This window comes from Rhea americana, unplaced genomic scaffold (genome assembly GCF_003343005.1).
Source record: "Rhea americana isolate MKP2758 unplaced genomic scaffold, rheAme1 scaffold_306, whole genome shotgun sequence".
Lineage (NCBI taxonomy): Eukaryota > Metazoa > Chordata > Aves > Rheiformes > Rheidae > Rhea > Rhea americana.
The window spans coordinates 58,576-76,941 of NW_028186431.1; the positions used below are offsets into that span (position 1 = coordinate 58,576).

Below are 18,366 nucleotides of genomic sequence, written 5' to 3' on the forward strand. Positions count from 1 at the left end.
CCTGCCCTGCCCTGCCCGACCACCGCCCGCGCCTTTAGGGCTACCACACGTACGGCGATCGATGCAGTGCCCTGGTTTTAAACCAACGCCCTCACTTAGATCTGGARACTGCCACTGGGACACTCGCTCTTAACATTTTCACTCGTTATTTTCAGGCGGGCTAAGTTAACAACAAATACGCTATTGCCATGAAGATACAAAACACGTTTATTTTATGTTCTACAGATCAGGACAAAAATACAACCCTACAGTCTTCTGACATTTGGAAAGTAATTTTACTGTAAATATACACAGTTCTTTTCCCTTAGTTCATGTCTTAGAAAAATATATATCAAAATGCCACATTTATATCATTCAAACTAGCTATAGAAACTCATCGCTCAGTGAAAGGAAGTAAGAAAGGTGTGAGAATGGAGTATCTTTGGGAAAGTGCCTTCTCAGATTTCAGTCTTCTAGACTACTTTTATTTTCATTTGGTCAAGCTACTGCATATACAATCCTAACTTCACATCACAAATCACATCAGCCCSACTGTGCAATGATGAAGGTGCAGGAGTAGGTTTTCAAGGGTCAGCTCTGCATAATTGGTGCCAATATAGAATTTGCATGTACAATTCCTTAGATATAGACATGAAAATATGGATTTTACATTTTAAAAAGATGAAGTAATTGTTTGTGGGTACAAAATGTTCTRGCTAAAAATCTACCATACTTTTCTTGATGATTTAAGAAACAAACCAAGCTGCATTTTCTTCTGCTTCTGCTGTGTGAAGTGATTCTAAAGTGAAGTCAATTTCCTGAAATCCCATTTTTCACTAAAAAAGAGCAATTTAAAAAAAAGTTATTAGTCAAGCTTATATCATAATTCTCAAACCCTTAAGAACATTTTTATTGGAACAAGACCACTGCTTTGACCATTCCCTCTGAAACAGTGGAAGACTTATTTTAGAGAGGTACGCCCACCTTTATTATTATTATTTCTTTAAGTTTATGGCATTTCTACTAAAAAAAAGCAAGTAATTCAATAGATAAATATTTCTAGAGAAGTATGCTTCAAAGCACATACACCCGCTTAATCTGATTCCTACACAAACAGACTACCTGATCCTCAACTACTTATGAATATACTTTAAGTAAGAGTCATCACTACTCAGTTAYGCAGAATTTCTGGAGTCTATTTAAATAAATGAAAACATTAGCTGGTTCTGAGCTATATTCAGAAAACAAGTTAACAGTCAGAGCCAGTGTACATCTTAGAATGATTCTTTAAAATATTTTGGTAGTTTCATTTCAGGATAAAAATATAAAATATTRGAATAACAATATTGAAAGTTTCTTAGAGTAGTTACTGTGCTAGAATTTAGTGCTTTCTGGCTCAAGTAGCTGAATCAAATGCACTTAAAGTTTCATCCTGATCCCATTAGATCAGTGAAGAACTCCCACCAACTTTATATGAACCTTTAACGTTACAGGATCTAGCCGTATTTTATCCTCTTTCAGAAATTTATGTGCATCAGTAAGAACTAAAGATGAAAGAGATGACTTACCTGAACACTGAAGCATCTTCCATTCGTGCTGAAGCTGGTCTCTTAATACTTTTAATTTATGTACTTTTTCTTGGGTAGGAGGTACATAGACTCCAAAGTCAGGTGTAGAATCACCTGCTAAGGCTTTAGCTACAATTTGCATTAGATTTATCTCCGTGTTCTATTGCAGGAGAAAAAAAATACTCTAAGATCAAAACATTCTTTGTTTTAGTAATATATACAATATTTTAAAACAAGTTTTTGTCATGACATTGGTAGTATTAGTAGCAAGAATGAACAACTTCCAATTTTTCAATGAAAAGATACTAAAATGGAGATTTTTCTGAAAAAGAATTTTAATCTCTTGCAAAGCTTTTTTTTTTTTTTCAAATAGAGAAAGAATCTCATTTTCCTTTTATGAGGTAAAAGAAATAATCCTGGATTAAGGGTASAAAATGTTAGAAAGGGAGGGAAGGAAAGAATGGAGTTTGCTTCATGCATTATTTAGAGTGGTACATTTTGCTTCAGTCTAAGTGTCATTTGCTCACAGAAATCATTTTCTGAAGTATCCATAATATATGAAGATTATTAACAGCTGTTTTGAAAAACATAACTCTTATTTTAAATGCATGAAAATGGATTTTTTTTTATTTTATTTTAAATGGATTTCAAAAAGCAAAGCACACATTAGAAAATCCATATGTATTAGAAAATCCTGTTACGGGGTTGCCTGGAAAGTACCAATACAATACTTTATGTTTCAGTTATTTCTTCCAGGCATTTGTTTARCTTTAGTTTTTGCACGATGGAAGTTGTGTGTGACAGGACACAGCACGGGAYAGAGACAGACAGGAAATCTAGTGCTTTATCATAAACAGAACAACATGCTGCTTTCAGTCACTTTCGATGAAAAGAGACCACATCACTTCTTCAACAGATATGAGCAAATGTTCATTTTCAGGAGAGAACCCTGAGCTGTGGAATCTCAAGTGGACAGGAAAGCTAAACTCCAAGCTGAGGCAAATTCTCCAAACAATCTCTGTTCTCCATAGACCTCTCCACAGACTTAGCCATTAGTTGAAGTATGACCTTCATACCTCAGCTTCTCAATCATGCAGATTCTCTACAGCTTGGTACATACTTTTGTCTGGTCTGGTTTGCAGGCACAGGGATGGCAATAGCTTTTACTCAAGCTCTGATTCCACAGAGAGGGCTCTCTGTGCCATGAACTCAGAGGTACCAAAGACAGTGCAGATACAGCCAGTACCTTCTACTGGGCAGCTCTAAGCAGTTCCATGCCAGGCATGCTGCTGCTGGATCTGTCCCATGCACTTTGAATGATCATAGCTAAGTACCATTTCTTACCTCAATCACTGCAAGAATTCGAGACTCGGCGAGTGCTCGTAGTAAACCAAAAAGTAAAGAAATTCCATTTATTCCAAGGCTCCTGTTTGGTCCAACAGCTATTACTGYTAAGTTGGCTTGATAACTATACGCTACAGGAAGAATGAATCCAAATACAGCAGAAAAGAAGTCATTTCCTTCAGTACCCTTTAACAAAAATGAGAAACAGTTTAGCACAAATGTGAAGGTCAAAATTCACAAGTATATTATAGATAACTCAGGTGAATCTCAAAAAACTTGTAATTGACCTAGGAAATAGGATACTGATCTGTTTTCACAACAATCTATTAAAAACACAGCTTTATTTAATACTGATTACTCATTTCCTCCTTACTTGAAGGATAAGAAGTAGCAGCTACTAAAGTTTTCCTCAAACCTATGCATTCTAACATAGACTAAAATCCTGTGAAGAAGCACAAGCGATACGGCAAAAAGGAAAAAAATTCAAATATTCAAATTTCAATGAAGGATACTATTCTTTGTGTAATCTTACAAATCTGTAAATATATTCTATTCATTCTATTAATTTTTTTTTTACATTATGAAAGTAACCTTACCTCCTTCCAGTTCAGTGAAATACAGTGTTTGGAGTTGGTCTTTTCAGATTGTTGTTTCTCACAGATATGTATCACGAGTATTCTTCTGTAAATAAAAACCAYGTTCCAGTATTTAACCCAAAACTTCCAATAAGATACAAAAAAATCTCCTTTTATCATTCTTTAAAAACTAAGTCATTTACATTACATGCCATAATGTTGCTATCCATTAAAAAACTGAAATCTTACTTTTTTCATATTTWAAAAAAAAGCATTGAAGACTACAGACAGATCAGTTTTAAGGAAAAGGGGAGCTGGCAAAGACAGATACAGATAAAGATACAATAAAGATGGCTTTCAATTAAGAACTCAGCATCAGTAATATGTGCCCCCTGCAGTTAGTGCATAGTACATGTAAAAGGCTGCAGCAGACTTCTACTCTCTGTAGCAAAGGCAGTGTAAAAATTGGCATCCTTGATACATCTTGGCACGGTATTTGACGAAGCATGTCTGTAACAGATGCCTGGTGCCAGCTGCAGCTCTGGAATAGGTAACTGATACTGTATTCAATAAATCAACGACCTACACAACATTTTGTGAATACAAACAGATCTAGATTTAAAGATGCAGTTCTGTCTGATATAGATCAGCTGAAGAAAATCATCCATTCTCTGAAATTCGTATGTAGTGAGACACTACAGCTACTTGCACAGAAATCTTGCGTCTCTGTCCACTTCCTTCACAAGGTGAACTAGGGATGGCTGGGGAACAATGTATGAAGTCCCAGCCCTGTCAATTCCTTCTGTCTCTGCTTCCTTTCTGCGCATATCCGATCACTCAAAAAATCCACTTAGCTCAGGGTAAGAATATGAGAAAACATGTTGTTTTCTGAGTTGTTCTAAATAYATTTCCAGTCAGCTTTCCTAACTGTTCAACAGACCAATCAAGACCTTGGCCTTTATTGGAGTGTCTTTTATTAYTGTTTACTACAGCCTGACACAGTCCAGGATTACTTCTGCACAAGGACTCAAAATTTATCTATCCTGATCTGTGGTTCAGAAGCGCATAGATACAGATTACACTTTGTACACCTTTACTAATATATTTCATATTTGTGATTACAATTTTTTCATATACAATTTCATTTTTATCAGTGATTTTAACATTAATGTAAACTTACTTTCCTCTTTTCTCACCATTTTTAACTCTTACAAATATTGCCATCTTCATTGCTTACATATTCAGTAACAACCTAARTTTCAATTTCTATAAAAGAATAATACTTTAAACTTGTAAGTGAACTCAAAAGGTGCCATTTAGAAAAAGAGGTTTGTCTTTATAGACACGTTCGGGGACATTTTGTATTGTGTCTCAGGTTAAAATTAATAAACATCAGTTCGTGAGTGATTCCTTAGTGCATTTCATCATACATACAGACACTTAGGAACATTTATGAAGTATCTGAGATCTGATTCYCTGATGTAAAGAGAAACCTTACCCATCTTCTATGTTTGGTATGATTTCCATGTCTCCAACAAATATGCAGAGCACTCTGCAGAACACAAAGTAAAATCACATATACATACACTTACATTTAAGAGTAACTTTTTTAAAAAATTAGTGCTATTTCTTTGAAGAGTTTGATGTAAACTAGATATATTAAAAAATTTTGCTTCTGCACTTGGTCCGTTAGAAATATACAGAAAACATATCCAGGACAGCTCAAGTGAATGCCTTCTCTCATGTCAAACACTGGAGGGGAGGGGAAAAATGTTCTCAGGGAAGAGACAGTCAAATTCTGACACAGAAAGCCTGTGCTAGCACAGCAGCCATCCTTAAAAGTGTTTTGCTTTTGGTAGGACAAAAGGCTTTTGACAGTTTAGACAATATCAACTGCACTAAATATGAAAATGTTGCTGTACTAAATATGAAAATGCTTTCATAACTAAGGACAATCTATGCCTTTGGAGGTGCTATTTGTTCTAAAATGAAGCTTTTCAAAGACAACTTGCAATAATTTATACATTTTTATCATATTTTTAAGTTTTGTCATAGGGCCCCAAATGCAAAATACACAAATTCACCTTTGAAATCCAAAACRAAGAGAATGTTGTAGTGCAACAGCAACAGAAGCAGACGCTGTGGATGATTCTGCAATTCCATTGCACACCTACAAAATATATTTTTATTCAGGAGTAAAAGTGCTGYACAATACTATGCCATTTTTATTTGTAACAAATATTCCTATTTTTTTTTGTATATAGGTATCATTCAAACAAAACTGAAGCTGCATAAAAGGGATCTATATGATGCATCACAATAAGATTAAGAAAACGTTAGTAATTCATTTTCTACAGAAAGGCCATATTTGATTGTTATGCCAAAGAACTCTTCTATTTGGCAACCTACTTCAAAAGTGTTGTGCTAATGTCAAAAGGCAACTGTGAAAAAGGTTTCTCTGGGGGGAGGTCATCTTTACCGTGACGAAAGTGATGAGAAGGTTCCTACTGCCTCATCTGCTGTGGCTGCAGAAAAGCAGGACARTATCTTGTCCAAAGATAATTAGAAAAATATCTTGGGTTAAGAACTATTCCTAAATGTTTTCTGACCTTACATACGCACTCTTGTAACTAAGGACAATCTAGCTAAGACTAGCAGGGCTGTGAAAGACATGGTAACTAACATATTGATGACACAACAGTAGAAGCAGAAATAGAAGAAACCAACACTCCCAAATAATCAAACGCTATTATTACCTGCTTCGTAAGTATTTTATCTAGAACAGCCAACATACTCCCAAGAGAAAGCAAAGTTTCATACTCTTTCACAAGATCTGCATAAAAGGCACTGTAAAATAAATTAAATGAAGAAAAACTAGGTTAATGACAAAAATCCGGTGCTTTTGAGAGGACACTGATATGGTACTTTGCAGGAGTACTGACAGTGTACATTTTGTGTGTTGCACATTCTTGAAGATAGCTCTAGCAGGAAGATGACAATGCTCCTGCCAGACAATCCTGAACTCTCTAAACCTGTTTTGATTCTGCACAGGAAAGACAATATAAATGTCTGAATATATTTAGGAAACAGAGTTCTATCACAATTGSACTCCCTAATTCAAAAAGTGGAGTGTTTCTCAGATCAAGTCAGTTTGGGTGTTTTCAGTAAAAGCAACCACAGAGCTTTAAGAGACCTTCYTAACAAAAACTCTCTCTAAATGAATATGCTTACTGTTCTACCAGYTGCTGTTGCAACAGTTCTATCACCCTTGAAATAATTTTATCTAAGGCATTCTGACTCTTTCTACAAAGGGCTTTAAGGATATGAGTGGTAACCAACAYCAACTTCTTTTTTCAGGGGAAGAAACTCTGGTTAAGATTGAGTAGTCTGAGGCCAAAAAAAGACCATGGCAGAGACAGTACTAGATGATAATCTGTGCCAAAGCCTCTCATGTTCATAATTATGTTGAGAGTTAGACAAATAAGGCCAACCTGACAAGAGCTTTAACTTCATTCAGGTCCWTTTCCTTCACCACACAAATGGATAGTGGAAGCAAACGTGCTGAAGCTTTGCACTCAATTGTTGCTGCTGTTTTGATGGGAGGCACTGGTAGTAGAATATTTTTCATGTGCAATTCCAAAAACATTTCTACTTTGACTTTTTCATCYTTGTTGATCATCTTAGATTCATGTTGTGCGGAGGGATTTGTATTAGCCTTCTCTAGTAGGTGTGATTTGGTACTCAGATTTTGTAAAAAAGATGTATCTAGAGAAAAAGAAAAATAAGGAGGAGTTTCACATCTATTGATTCCTGATCAGTGTTAATAGTTATATTTACTTACAAAACACATTTGTATAAAATACATTTATGTTAGTAGCATGCATATTTATTTCCATGTGCAATGTTTCTTGCCACAGAGGTTACTCTCCAGCGTTGATGCACTTATTTTAATCTAGGGAAAAGGTCTTAGATCATAAATCTTATGCCCATAGTTTGGCACAGAATACAGAATCCTCAAAAATATATATACACACACACACACACACACACACGTATCAAAGGATTATATTTTGGTCTGATTTTACCAGCTTCACTCGGAAGTCAACTGAACAATACTAATGTAGATCAGCTACAGATTTAGCTGTGAGTGAAACCTCAGTGTTTCAGTGTTTCATCAGTCATCTGATGAATAACTGGTAGTTCAATTATTTTAAATCTATTGACATTAATTTTAATCATTTTGAGTTTGAGAATGAATCCATTTACCAACCACATTTGCTTTAAGAAAGAGAAGAGTAATTACCTTCATACATCAAACATTTCCAGTAGGGTTTATGTGCTGCTCTCACATTTTGAATAGATTCAATAGCACTACAAAAGAAACAGAATTAATAACATGAGCAATAATGAAAATACAGAGAACATGATTCACTCCAATGAAAAAAAAACTCTAAAAATGAACAAATTCCAGTTTACTCCAAAAAGCAGAACAGAAAAACAGAGCATGAGAATCAACAGGCAGATCACTTGGAAAGATTAGATGAAAGAGTCAAAAAAAAAAAAAATTGAAAAACGTATTTTGAACACATACAGTAACTGCTTTTTAAGTGCACGCTTACACACATTGAGTGAAATTCTGACACTGTTGTTTGAAGAGGTAAACCTCTCCCTGACTTCAGGAAAGAAAGGATTTCACCTGTTACTCTTTGCTATGACAGAGATTTAATCTACAGAATGTAAATGTGCAATTAGAAAGGGCTCCCTGAGGGTTTGGGTGAATCTAAATCAATGAGRCTTTGCAACAGCAAAATTATCTGTTCAGGAAGATTCTAAGTGGGGCAGAAACTAAGCAAATCACATTCCTTTATATTCTATGTGTTGAAATCTCTCCTTCCTGTTATCACTATTATTTGCAGCACTATAAGCAAAGGGTCCCATTACRCTAGTTGTCATACAAACATAATTCAGGTCACGTTAAATCTAGGACAACTTTTACATGTTTGGAGATTACTTGTAGGATGCTTGGGGCTGGATTAACATATGTGATCAAATCTCTACTCAAGGATGGTAACAACTTGAAACACTACAGCTGGTAAAGGAGTGAAAGAGATGACGATACWGGTACAATGGGATATAATGGGAGCGCAATACCAAAATAATCAGCTTTGATCCATTAGAGTTTACAAATTCAACTCTGTCCAGCAGCCTGTATACATTGACGTTGCTTCCCTGACTGATAGGAAGTTTTTAATTTAAGTAATACAGTCAATCAGTAGGTGCTGCCTTCTACCCACCCAAATGCAAAGAGGAATATTACTGCTGAGGAAAGTCACAGGACAGTTGCTGAGGTAGGAGAGAGACTGAAGATAGAATACTTGGAGATGGGAAGAGGACAGCACAGAAAGATGTAAAAAGACACTGTTTAAAAGGAACTAATACAGGCCCAAGGTGCAGAATGCTTTACTAGGTCAGACATACTACTGTGCAAATGCAATTTTACTGCTTCCAAGAAGAAGTTGGGCCCCAAGATTAATTATCTCAGTACAGCTCCACCCAGTTGACCGCCTTAGCACCAGAGGTCTCAACACTTAGCAGAAAATAGTATATTATAAAGTATCGTATTAAAATCTTGTTTCAGCAAGAAGTTTGAAGCGTGTACATCTTCAGTTTCTTTAGTAAGTACATGAGATWTTATAAAATTCTTTATAGGCTTACCTTAGGCAAGGTTCCATTTCTCCAGTTATTTGGGGTACAGGATCTCCAAGCAAAGTTTTTACAGTCATGCAGACTGATTCAGACAATGACTTCAAATGGTATCCACCCTAGAAAAAACAAACAAAAAATATTGTGCCACAATAAGGAACAAATACTTGTAAAATTTACGTGAAAAGCCTTGCGGGAAACAAAGCTAACCTTTTGAAATATATCTGAATTTTCAGAAACAGAAAATTATATGGAACGTGTCTAAGTCAATAGTTCTCAATCTGAAAACAGTAAGGTAGAGGCAACTTGGTGAACTTTATTGGTGTCATACGATTCAACTCACTTTAGCATTGGATTAATTTTGGAAACTCTGACTTTGCCTTGGAAACCCTGGAAATATATCCCTTCTCCAATCCTACCCATGACATTTCACTTTCAACAATTCCTGTGGAGGACTCCTTAGAAGGCAAATACTATCACTGTCATCTAAAATCAAGGGATTAGTACAAGGGAAATATTCCATAATCTGACACTTTAAGATCTAGTTGACCTGATGGTTTGGCGGAAGTTGAAAAAGGGACTATAGTTAAAACTGCTAGATTAGAGATTAGAGATGGTGGACTGCTTCCTGCACACTACCAGTTGAGCACTTACATCATCAGCACTGGGAGGGGGGAAATGGTGATATAGCAAAAACATCCACAATGTAGCTTATTCATCAAATACATTTTAATGAGTTTGAGACTGTCCAGAGCAGCAGTGTAGTCACTGTGTACAAGAACTGAACACATCTGGGGAGGGTATGTATTTTGAACAATTAGTACTAGCTCCTTTGCATCAAAATTACAAATTAAAAAACATCAGTTGTTTAAGACGTACATTTCTTTCAATGTGCAAGAGTATCGTTAAATCATACTCATTACTGATTCTCAGAAGGAATATAAAAAAAATAAACTATTTTGTTAAGAGGTTTCTCCTTCTAGTGTCTAGCTAGGCCTATATGATTCTCATACAAACACCTTTCCCCAGAAAGCTTACCTCCAGAATAACACACAGCTTTCCATTAGCTAGCTGCATCAGGAAGTGAGTAAGGTGGGCAAAAACCTCAGGAGTGGCATTCATCTGACCCTAAAACAAAGAAAATTATCAGTAAGAGCTGAAACCCTGGTTCAAAACATTAGTTAAGAAAAAGGAAAAAAAAATGACAATCTGAAGTATGTAAGTCAGAATACTGGAACACTTACCTCTGATAGCATGCATCTAACAAAAATGCTGAACCAACTGTTTTAAAGGAAGGAGTAAAAAACGACGTAAGTTACACCTATGGGATAATCTTGTCTTTCCAAATCTCATCATAATATTTAACGAGCTGGAGTCACTTAAAGACTCGAACACTTGTTTGGTCAAAATGAATTCCACCTAGCAATCACTAGACATTTAAGATGTAGAGTTTACAAACAGACTTATGACTGACAGCACGATGGCCAGAGCAAGTTACTTACTTCAGGGTCTCCAATTCCTGAATCATATCCAGAGGAAACAAGCACCAGTTCAGGATCAAACTGTTGTAAAACAGAGAGACAGCTGTCTCCATTCTTAAGTCCTAACTTCCACTTTGTACTGTATTTCAATTATACCATGTTCAGCTGTATTTCAACTAGACCATGAACAGGAATAAAGGTTCTCCTTTAATAAAAACAAAGACTGCATCTAACTCCTGCTGGAGAAGTTACAGATCTTTACACTGAATATTTTAAAATTAAACATTTCATAAATATTATTCAGTTCACCAGGACCTCATTCATACCAGTAGAAATAAGGTATTACTTGCATAACTGGTAGATACTGCACTTCTACAAAATATTTAAAGGTACCTGCTTAAAAATGTATTTAGGAAATAGTCTTTGGTTTCACTATTCAAATAACAGAGCAAAAACAATTACCTCAAAAGCCATTGGAAGCAAGACATGAAAAAAAGCAGCAAGATAATCTGAATTTCCCATGCCAACCTGCAAAACATAATATAGTAACATATAAYAATAGCATATTATAAACATACGTACATATATGCAAAAAAATATACTGACATCATAAAAAGACATAATATACAATAACACAATAAAATATATAATATGTAATAGTAAGATATAATAAAGGTCATATTCTTCTGTTAGAATAATAGATTTTTGTTAGAATAATAGATTTGTTAGAATAATAGATTCTTCAAGACATTATGGAAAGATAGTATCAAGAGTTAAAGATGAAGAAAMTTCACGAAGGCAAGTAAAATAAAATCTATTTAAATAAAGTACATCAATTTCCATCATTTTCTGTCTTGAGGATGAGCTTCAGCTCTGTGCTAAGCAATGACGGATATAATCACATCCTGAAACACTTTTTAGTTTGATGTCCTGCCAAGATATTGGTAAAAATCAGAATATATGCCTATTTTCTCTCTCCCCACACACTTTTTTAGCATTATTTCACTTTCTGAGACATTTCTCAGCAGATATTCCATGAGAAGAATAAGGTGCACTGTGCCATGACATCTGCCAAGCAAGTGAAAAAGTGCACTTTTCAGAAAAAGTGTTATCCAATGTATGAGAAATAAAGCTGCTGCATTTGTATTTTCATGCTGTAAATAGTATTTACCTTATTCCAAGGCAAATTTATATTACTCCCTTTTCCTCTTCCCAGTCCTACAGCATCATAATCAGATTCCTTGAGTGATGGCCAGAATTCCTGATGTTCATACCGATGCCAGGAAAAGTACAAAACACTGAAAGACAAAAGAAGTGAATAAAATTTGATGAAAATGTGCCAAGACTGTCATTATATYGTGAACCCGGAGGCCTACTGACTGAAAACATGAAAACAGAATCCTCCTTTCCCCTTAGCTCTCTGAAGAGACTGGAACTGTGAAAATTCATATAGTAGATTCTATACCAAAATTAATTTAGGACAACTGCTACAGATTTCTTGTAAGAGTTCCTTAAAGACAAAAGACAGCATTTTCAGAAAAGGAGACTTGTTTCAAGAACCTAATTCTATAGCTTTTCAGAAAGCAATATAAAACTAATGGGTTCTGTCCAACTATTATTTGAGTACTTAAACAGAGAGATTCCTGAATAGACACATTTCTTGCACACTGACTTAGCAGGATTTTTCTACTGACAAATTCAGGTACTCATATTGTTCATTCTGTGCTACTCTTTAGGGTAGATTTATGTATTTCTTTTTGTTAGTTTTTTTCCCCATTTGATAACAAATAAAATTATTAATGATATAATAACTAAAACAGCCAAGAGAATGAAAGGCATTCTGCAAGATTTTCTATTTCTAGAATGTTAAGATAAACAATGTTTGATTATCTAACATAAAAAATAAACAAAACATCCTACAAACCTTGGATCCTCTTCAAATATATACTGCGTTCCTTGCCCGTGGTGCACATCCCAGTCAACAATTAGAATTCTGCATAGATCAGTAGAACAAAATACTGAACAGAGTAATCACAGCATCCCAATCTAACAGAGGTAGAGATGATTTTCATACACAGATGGTACATCACACCCCAAAAACTCTAGATATTAATCTAAAATGGTACAGTATCAAATGGTATCTAAATGCCATTGAATATGCCTATGAAAAGCTTCTTCAGAGTCAATCATGCACCCACCTCTGTAGACTGTATTTTCTTTTTGCATATTCTGCTGCAATAGCAACATTGTTGAATAAACAGAATCCATTAGCTGCATTTCTCTGGCTGTGGTGACCTGGAGGCCTAAAATAAAGTTTTATAAGGTTTTTCAGAACAAACAAAATTTTGTTGAAAAGCAAAGACTTTCTCGGGTATTTTCTTACCTTACTAATGCCATTCCATTGCATACTTTTCCTGACATCACAGAGTCTACTAGCTGCAAACTTGCTCCTACTGCTAGTCTGGCACAGCGGTAAGTGCTCTAAAAAATGAAATCTCATGGTTATCACCACTTACCAGCTTGTTTTTAAATTAATCATACATGACATGCTTTGCACCACAACAGCAAGTTGTCTTGACATAGGTCTACTCTACTGAAATTGTATGCAGGTAGTTGAAAGCAGAATTTTACAAAATAAATTCTAATGTGATCTCTGCTAGGTTTATCTGTGATCATCATATTCTTTATACATTCTAGAGCATATAGGAAACATGAGATGGACATCTTGAATTGACTACTGGAATGATATGGTATCTTTGAAAATGAAGTATGAAACCTTACAGAAGAAAAATACAGAAGACTTCTGCTCCTTTACCTGAAACAGTATTTTAGAGTGACTGTTAACAAAATGTGATTTGCGGGTCACTAATGGTCTTCAATGATGTGGCTAACTGACAAAAATAAGGAAATAACATTTGGTAAGTGTACTATACTAGCATGATACAATTAGAGAACAGATGACAGAACACTTAACCAATTAAATTACAGCATTATAATAAACTTCAAACAGATAAAATAACACCATAAATACATCCAAGTGTATTTAAACAGCAAAAATTGCATTGTCAGTTTTCTCCTACTTGGGAAAGTGCCATTTGGATGCAATAATACAAATCCTTGCAACTCCCAAAAGCAGCAGCAGTTTAACTTGCGCACCGGATGAAAGAAAAAGGCATCATAATTTCCAGAGACTCTTTTCAGTTCCTCTTCATTCATTGTCTGGGTGCTTTTTGCAACTTCTAAGTGTTCTGAACTGCAGAAGAGAGATGAACACACCATTTAATGAGGCAAATATACCTATAAAGTTTTTTTTTATGCAAAATGCAATGAGAAATAACAGAATTTATGCTAAAACGGGTTTCTGTAAGACTTCCCAAGTCCAACAGAAACTCTGGAGTGTTAGTTGCAGCATGTAGTGAAGAAAACAAAGACTAGCTATGAAAGCAAGGTGTCTKGTTTGCTATAAGAATATGAGAATATCCTTTTCCCTTTTCCAGCAGTAACAGCAATTAGTCTTTCTATCACAGAAAAACTGTTCATTCATCATGCAACAGTCTATTTTGCAATCTATCATATATATAGTTACCACTCCAACAAGAACTAAATTATAATTGTGACAGTCATCAGTGTGAATCATGACCCTGATGAAGAAAAGGTATTTGAATCAGCCCCTTACCAGGTGTATATCATCTTCCTCTTTTCATTAGTTCAAGACTGCACTAAGGCCTGATGCACTGGAATCGGTGTTTCACCCACTTTCTGCTACTGCTTTCCTACTCTTGTCTAGTGTGATAAAAAGGAGGCTGATGGCATCTACTCTCCTATCTATGCCATAGTTCAGGATATAATGACCATATGTGTTACTCTTGGTGGCCAATGCCAAAGCAATTACCCAGAATYTCCCCACACAGAATTATAAACACTGCCATCTAACAGAAATAAAGAAAAACGTGGCTTCAGAATGAATGAGTTAAAAGGATTAAAATGACAAGAACTTGAATGACTGTATAATTACTGGTTGAACTTCACCATCAGCCTCACTGCCATATCTGTGAGCACATACAAAACATTTCCATGGTAGTTATACATTTGTCACTTATATGGCTATTTCAATCTAAAAGTGGTTTGCTTAGTGATCAGTTTAAAATCTAAAGAAGGGAAAAAGTACTATTATCTCTAGCTTATCCATGAAAACCAAGACAAGACTCAGTAAAATAATCTATCCCAAATCATCTAACAGGAGCTAAACCGGGAATAGTAATCAAGTCTCTTCATTATCCAGTCAGCAATATATTTAACATAAAAATAGTTTTTATTTGTATATGGCACTAATTGCATTCTAACAAACAAGTACTTTCTGAGGAAAAACACTGTTCTGCAAGCTGAATTATTTTAAGCATGCCTCAGAATCAAGCTATGATCATTACAAGCGACAACGCATCTCTCCCCTCCTGGGGGTYTGGCTGCTGGGTTCAGGATCAATTTAGAGATAGTACAGATTGTGGCCTAGAAAGAAAGAGCTAGAAGCCTCAGTGGACGCYTCCTCCAAACCACTCTGCTAAGAAGTCTCAGCAGGGGCTCTCCCTCCTTCCCTCAGGAGCTGCTTTTAAGGTAAGGCTCTCACCCTTGGCTACACTGCAACTGTGCTGCCGCCATGTCCATGCCTGACCATGAACCCTTCTGACCTGGACCCTGACCTGTTGACTGACTCCCTAGCTTGACCTCAGACTTGTCACTATGGACTTGTTCGACAATCTAGACTGTTGGCCGCACCTGGTTACTATCACAGGCCCTGCACTGTGCATCTCACGCGGGTACTGTTAGTATCCATGAGGCCACTGCCACTGTCTCTGCCTGTCTTGTCGCCACACTCTGCTCCCAACTCCCTTTCCCTTACAGAGAGGTCCACCCTRGCTGCGAACTGCTAAGAGGAGAAAACGAACACACAAACAACGTGCATGTCTGCTGCAGAATCATCACACAAAGGCAACAGATGCCAGAGCAGRCTTCATTGCCATGACTTCAGAATAGGTATGCTGCTGTTCCTCTGAACTCCCCCCAGAAAATTAGCTTTTGTTTGGTTCGTTCTACCTCAGAGAAATTTGGAAGACAGAGGACAAAATCTTTCTAAAGAAATATTCATTATTTTGTCCTTTATAGGTCTTGTCCGCATTTTTATTAGAAATTATTTTTCATGCTGTGCATAAATCAGTGCTCATAGTTTAAGAGAATTCAGTGTGAGAAAGGGGAATTAGTGGAATAGCAGATACATGCTTCARCACCTACACTACACTCAACACTACTTATATTCCATTGAAATTTCCAGAAGTCATTGAGTTTTGGATCAGACTTCTACAGAGCGAAGAAAATTCGATCTGGAAGAATGAGRATCTGTTATTTCATTGGATTAATCTGAAATGTGAGGAAAATAAATTTCAGACCTGTGAACCAACAGGATCTCCTCCTCGCTTCCTTCTCTGGCAGGCACACAGACACATCTTTCCACAAGATGGTAACATTTAAGCTGCTCATAAGAGGATGACAATCTTTCTGGCACTTCAATATCACAAATTGGACTAAAAATAAGCAAYAATCACATTACTATCACACAAAGTCAGCATGGCTTACAAACACACTTCATAATGCTTAGGTTGAAACTTCTACTTTTAAGAAGATTTGTTATCCTCATAAAAACATGTAAGAGTAAATACATCTTTAAGCATTCTTTAGTTTGAAATTGAGCCAAAAAAGGTTAAAAAATACATAACCAAAAAAATGTATATAGTTCTTAAATAAAAAAGAAACACAATAGCATTGTTCTGTCTTTCCCCTCTCACTACTGAAACTACCAACACACCAAAACTGAAATGAAATGAAAAGCAGTAGGTTAAGACAAAGGTCAAGAGAAGAAGATGGTTTGGGAGAAGAGACAGCAGCGAACTTCTGTTTTGAGCACAGCATCAAAGATATTGCTCTACTTTATCTGAAATTTAGGAAAGTGGCATTTATCCCTGTCTAACCTGGGCAAGACTGAATTTACCACTAAACTACTGGAAAAAGGGTTTCCGTTGGTGTATCTACATATTTTTCCCAAAGCCTCCATGTTGTTACCTTTCAGCTTTATAAGYAATTTAATTAGCTTAAAGTACTTTTTTTCAGAAGATTACTCCGATGCCTACAACTAAACACTTCTTATTAAAGCCTACTGGACTGAAGGCCAACAGTCTGTCAAACCCAGGTTCAGATTCTCATTATGGCATCTGGATAACAAGCTGGCAATAAAGTTTTTCTACTTTCTATTTATGAAGCAAGCAACAGGGTATCTATCCCTAGGTATTTCATATAAACTGAGAAAACAAATTTATTTGCAGGATGCCTCTCTTAGAAGCCCTAATAAGAATCTATTCATAAAAAGGACAAGATGCTACTGACTTACTCCTTCCAAAGTAGTTTATGACTGGTCATTTCCTCATCATAAATCAATGCTGTTCCTGAAGCCATTGCTAGAAACAAGACAAAARTCTCAAGACACGTATTTCAGGCAAGCATAAAGTGTGTATTAAAACATAATTCTGTTTCTTAATGAGAAGGTAATATATGCACACACTGGATCTGCTCGCATGACAGTTTCGCACTTCTGGCTTTGCAAGCACAATATGAAATCACAGAAAAGCACTGTGGAGGAACTCTGACAAGCGTGATCAGAGAGGAAGCAGAGCAGAACTAGCGACACTGATCTTGAAAGTGGATTACGCACAGGCAGAACTCCTGCTTCTCTGCGTTTTCAGGTGTTTCTGGTGCAGACAGCAGCACCAGGCAACCTCGCCGAGTCCCCCCAGCCCGTATTACGGGCTCGATGAGCAGTATGGAGGCTCCGAGCACGGCCCTGGGCACATCTGCTTGTCGCAGCCGTGCCAGAGAGACACCTACCTGCCAGGGCTGATGTGAAATGAGGTATTTGTGRAAACTTGCGTTATAAAACCACAAAAATATTTAAAATGCGATTGTAAATGCCAGAGATAGCACAGTTCCGGCTGCCTCCCGCCCTCAGCGAGCGGCACCGCCGCGGCGGAGCAGGCAGCCGGGCCCGGCCGGCGGCAAAGCCTCCACCGCCCCGCTGCGCGCCGCCGCGGCGGACATGGCGGCGGCAGGGCGGGGCCGGGCGGCGCGGCGCGGCGGGCGGGGAGGTGTCTCGGCACTGACATGGCGRTGGCGCGGGGCGGGTGCGCCTGAGAGCGAGATTGCCTTTTATTCTGTCACTTATTTATTTATTCATTTATTTAAGATTTTATATTTTTAAGGTTACAAGATATCGATTTTCTTCCCCGAGAAATCCCCTTCTTCTTCTAGGCGGCAGATGCGTTATAAAGCCGGCGCTGAAGGTAGATGTTCCAAGGGGCATTTCTCTTCTGAGCACTTCTCTGTGGAGATTTCTCAAAAACTCCTAGATTTCATTGGTGCATAGTGGAAGGTCTTACRCGGGATATAAATGAAAATTATCTGTGCTGTAAGGCCCCTTTCCTTTGCCAGAGCTCTGTAAATCAGGCCTGTTTGAATTACATTTTAATGCCAACAACAGTTGAGCTAGAATTATTTTATTAAGCTTTTAGCATACAACAAATGTAAGAGCAAAAAAAAAAAAACTGTACGGTATCCTCTAAAAGAGCGGGACATTTAAAAAAACCCTGAAATTATTACTTGTTTATTTTTACAGAG

The 18,366-nt window shown here is 36.7% G+C and overlaps 1 protein-coding gene across 4 annotated transcripts; it reads right to left on the bottom strand.

The window, feature by feature from the left end:
- Positions 1–189: 189 nt before the first annotated feature.
- Positions 190–17,796, bottom strand: HDAC10 (histone deacetylase 10). 4 transcript variants are annotated; one of them, XM_085309897.1, is made up of 21 exons: positions 17,581–17,796; positions 17,087–17,153; positions 16,092–16,226; positions 13,807–13,903; positions 13,034–13,131; positions 12,849–12,953; positions 12,575–12,643; positions 11,822–11,948; positions 11,113–11,178; positions 10,672–10,731; positions 10,208–10,297; positions 9,182–9,288; positions 7,770–7,837; positions 6,958–7,231; positions 6,223–6,313; positions 5,551–5,636; positions 4,965–5,018; positions 3,488–3,572; positions 2,892–3,077; positions 1,548–1,707; positions 190–815 (listed from the first exon to the last, which is right to left on the bottom strand). In XM_085309897.1, exons 2-21 carry the CDS (start codon positions 17,149–17,151, stop codon positions 790–792), a joined length of 2,049 nt encoding a protein of 682 aa, XP_085166023.1. In that variant the 5' UTR covers positions 17,152–17,153; positions 17,581–17,796; the 3' UTR covers positions 190–789. The 4 variants fall into 4 exon arrangements, with proteins under 4 accessions (XP_085166023.1, XP_085166026.1, XP_085166024.1 ...); XM_085309900.1 differs by lacking the exon at positions 17,581–17,796 and adding an exon at positions 17,408–17,462; XM_085309898.1 differs by lacking the exon at positions 10,672–10,731.
- Positions 17,797–18,366: the final 570 nt, after the last annotated feature.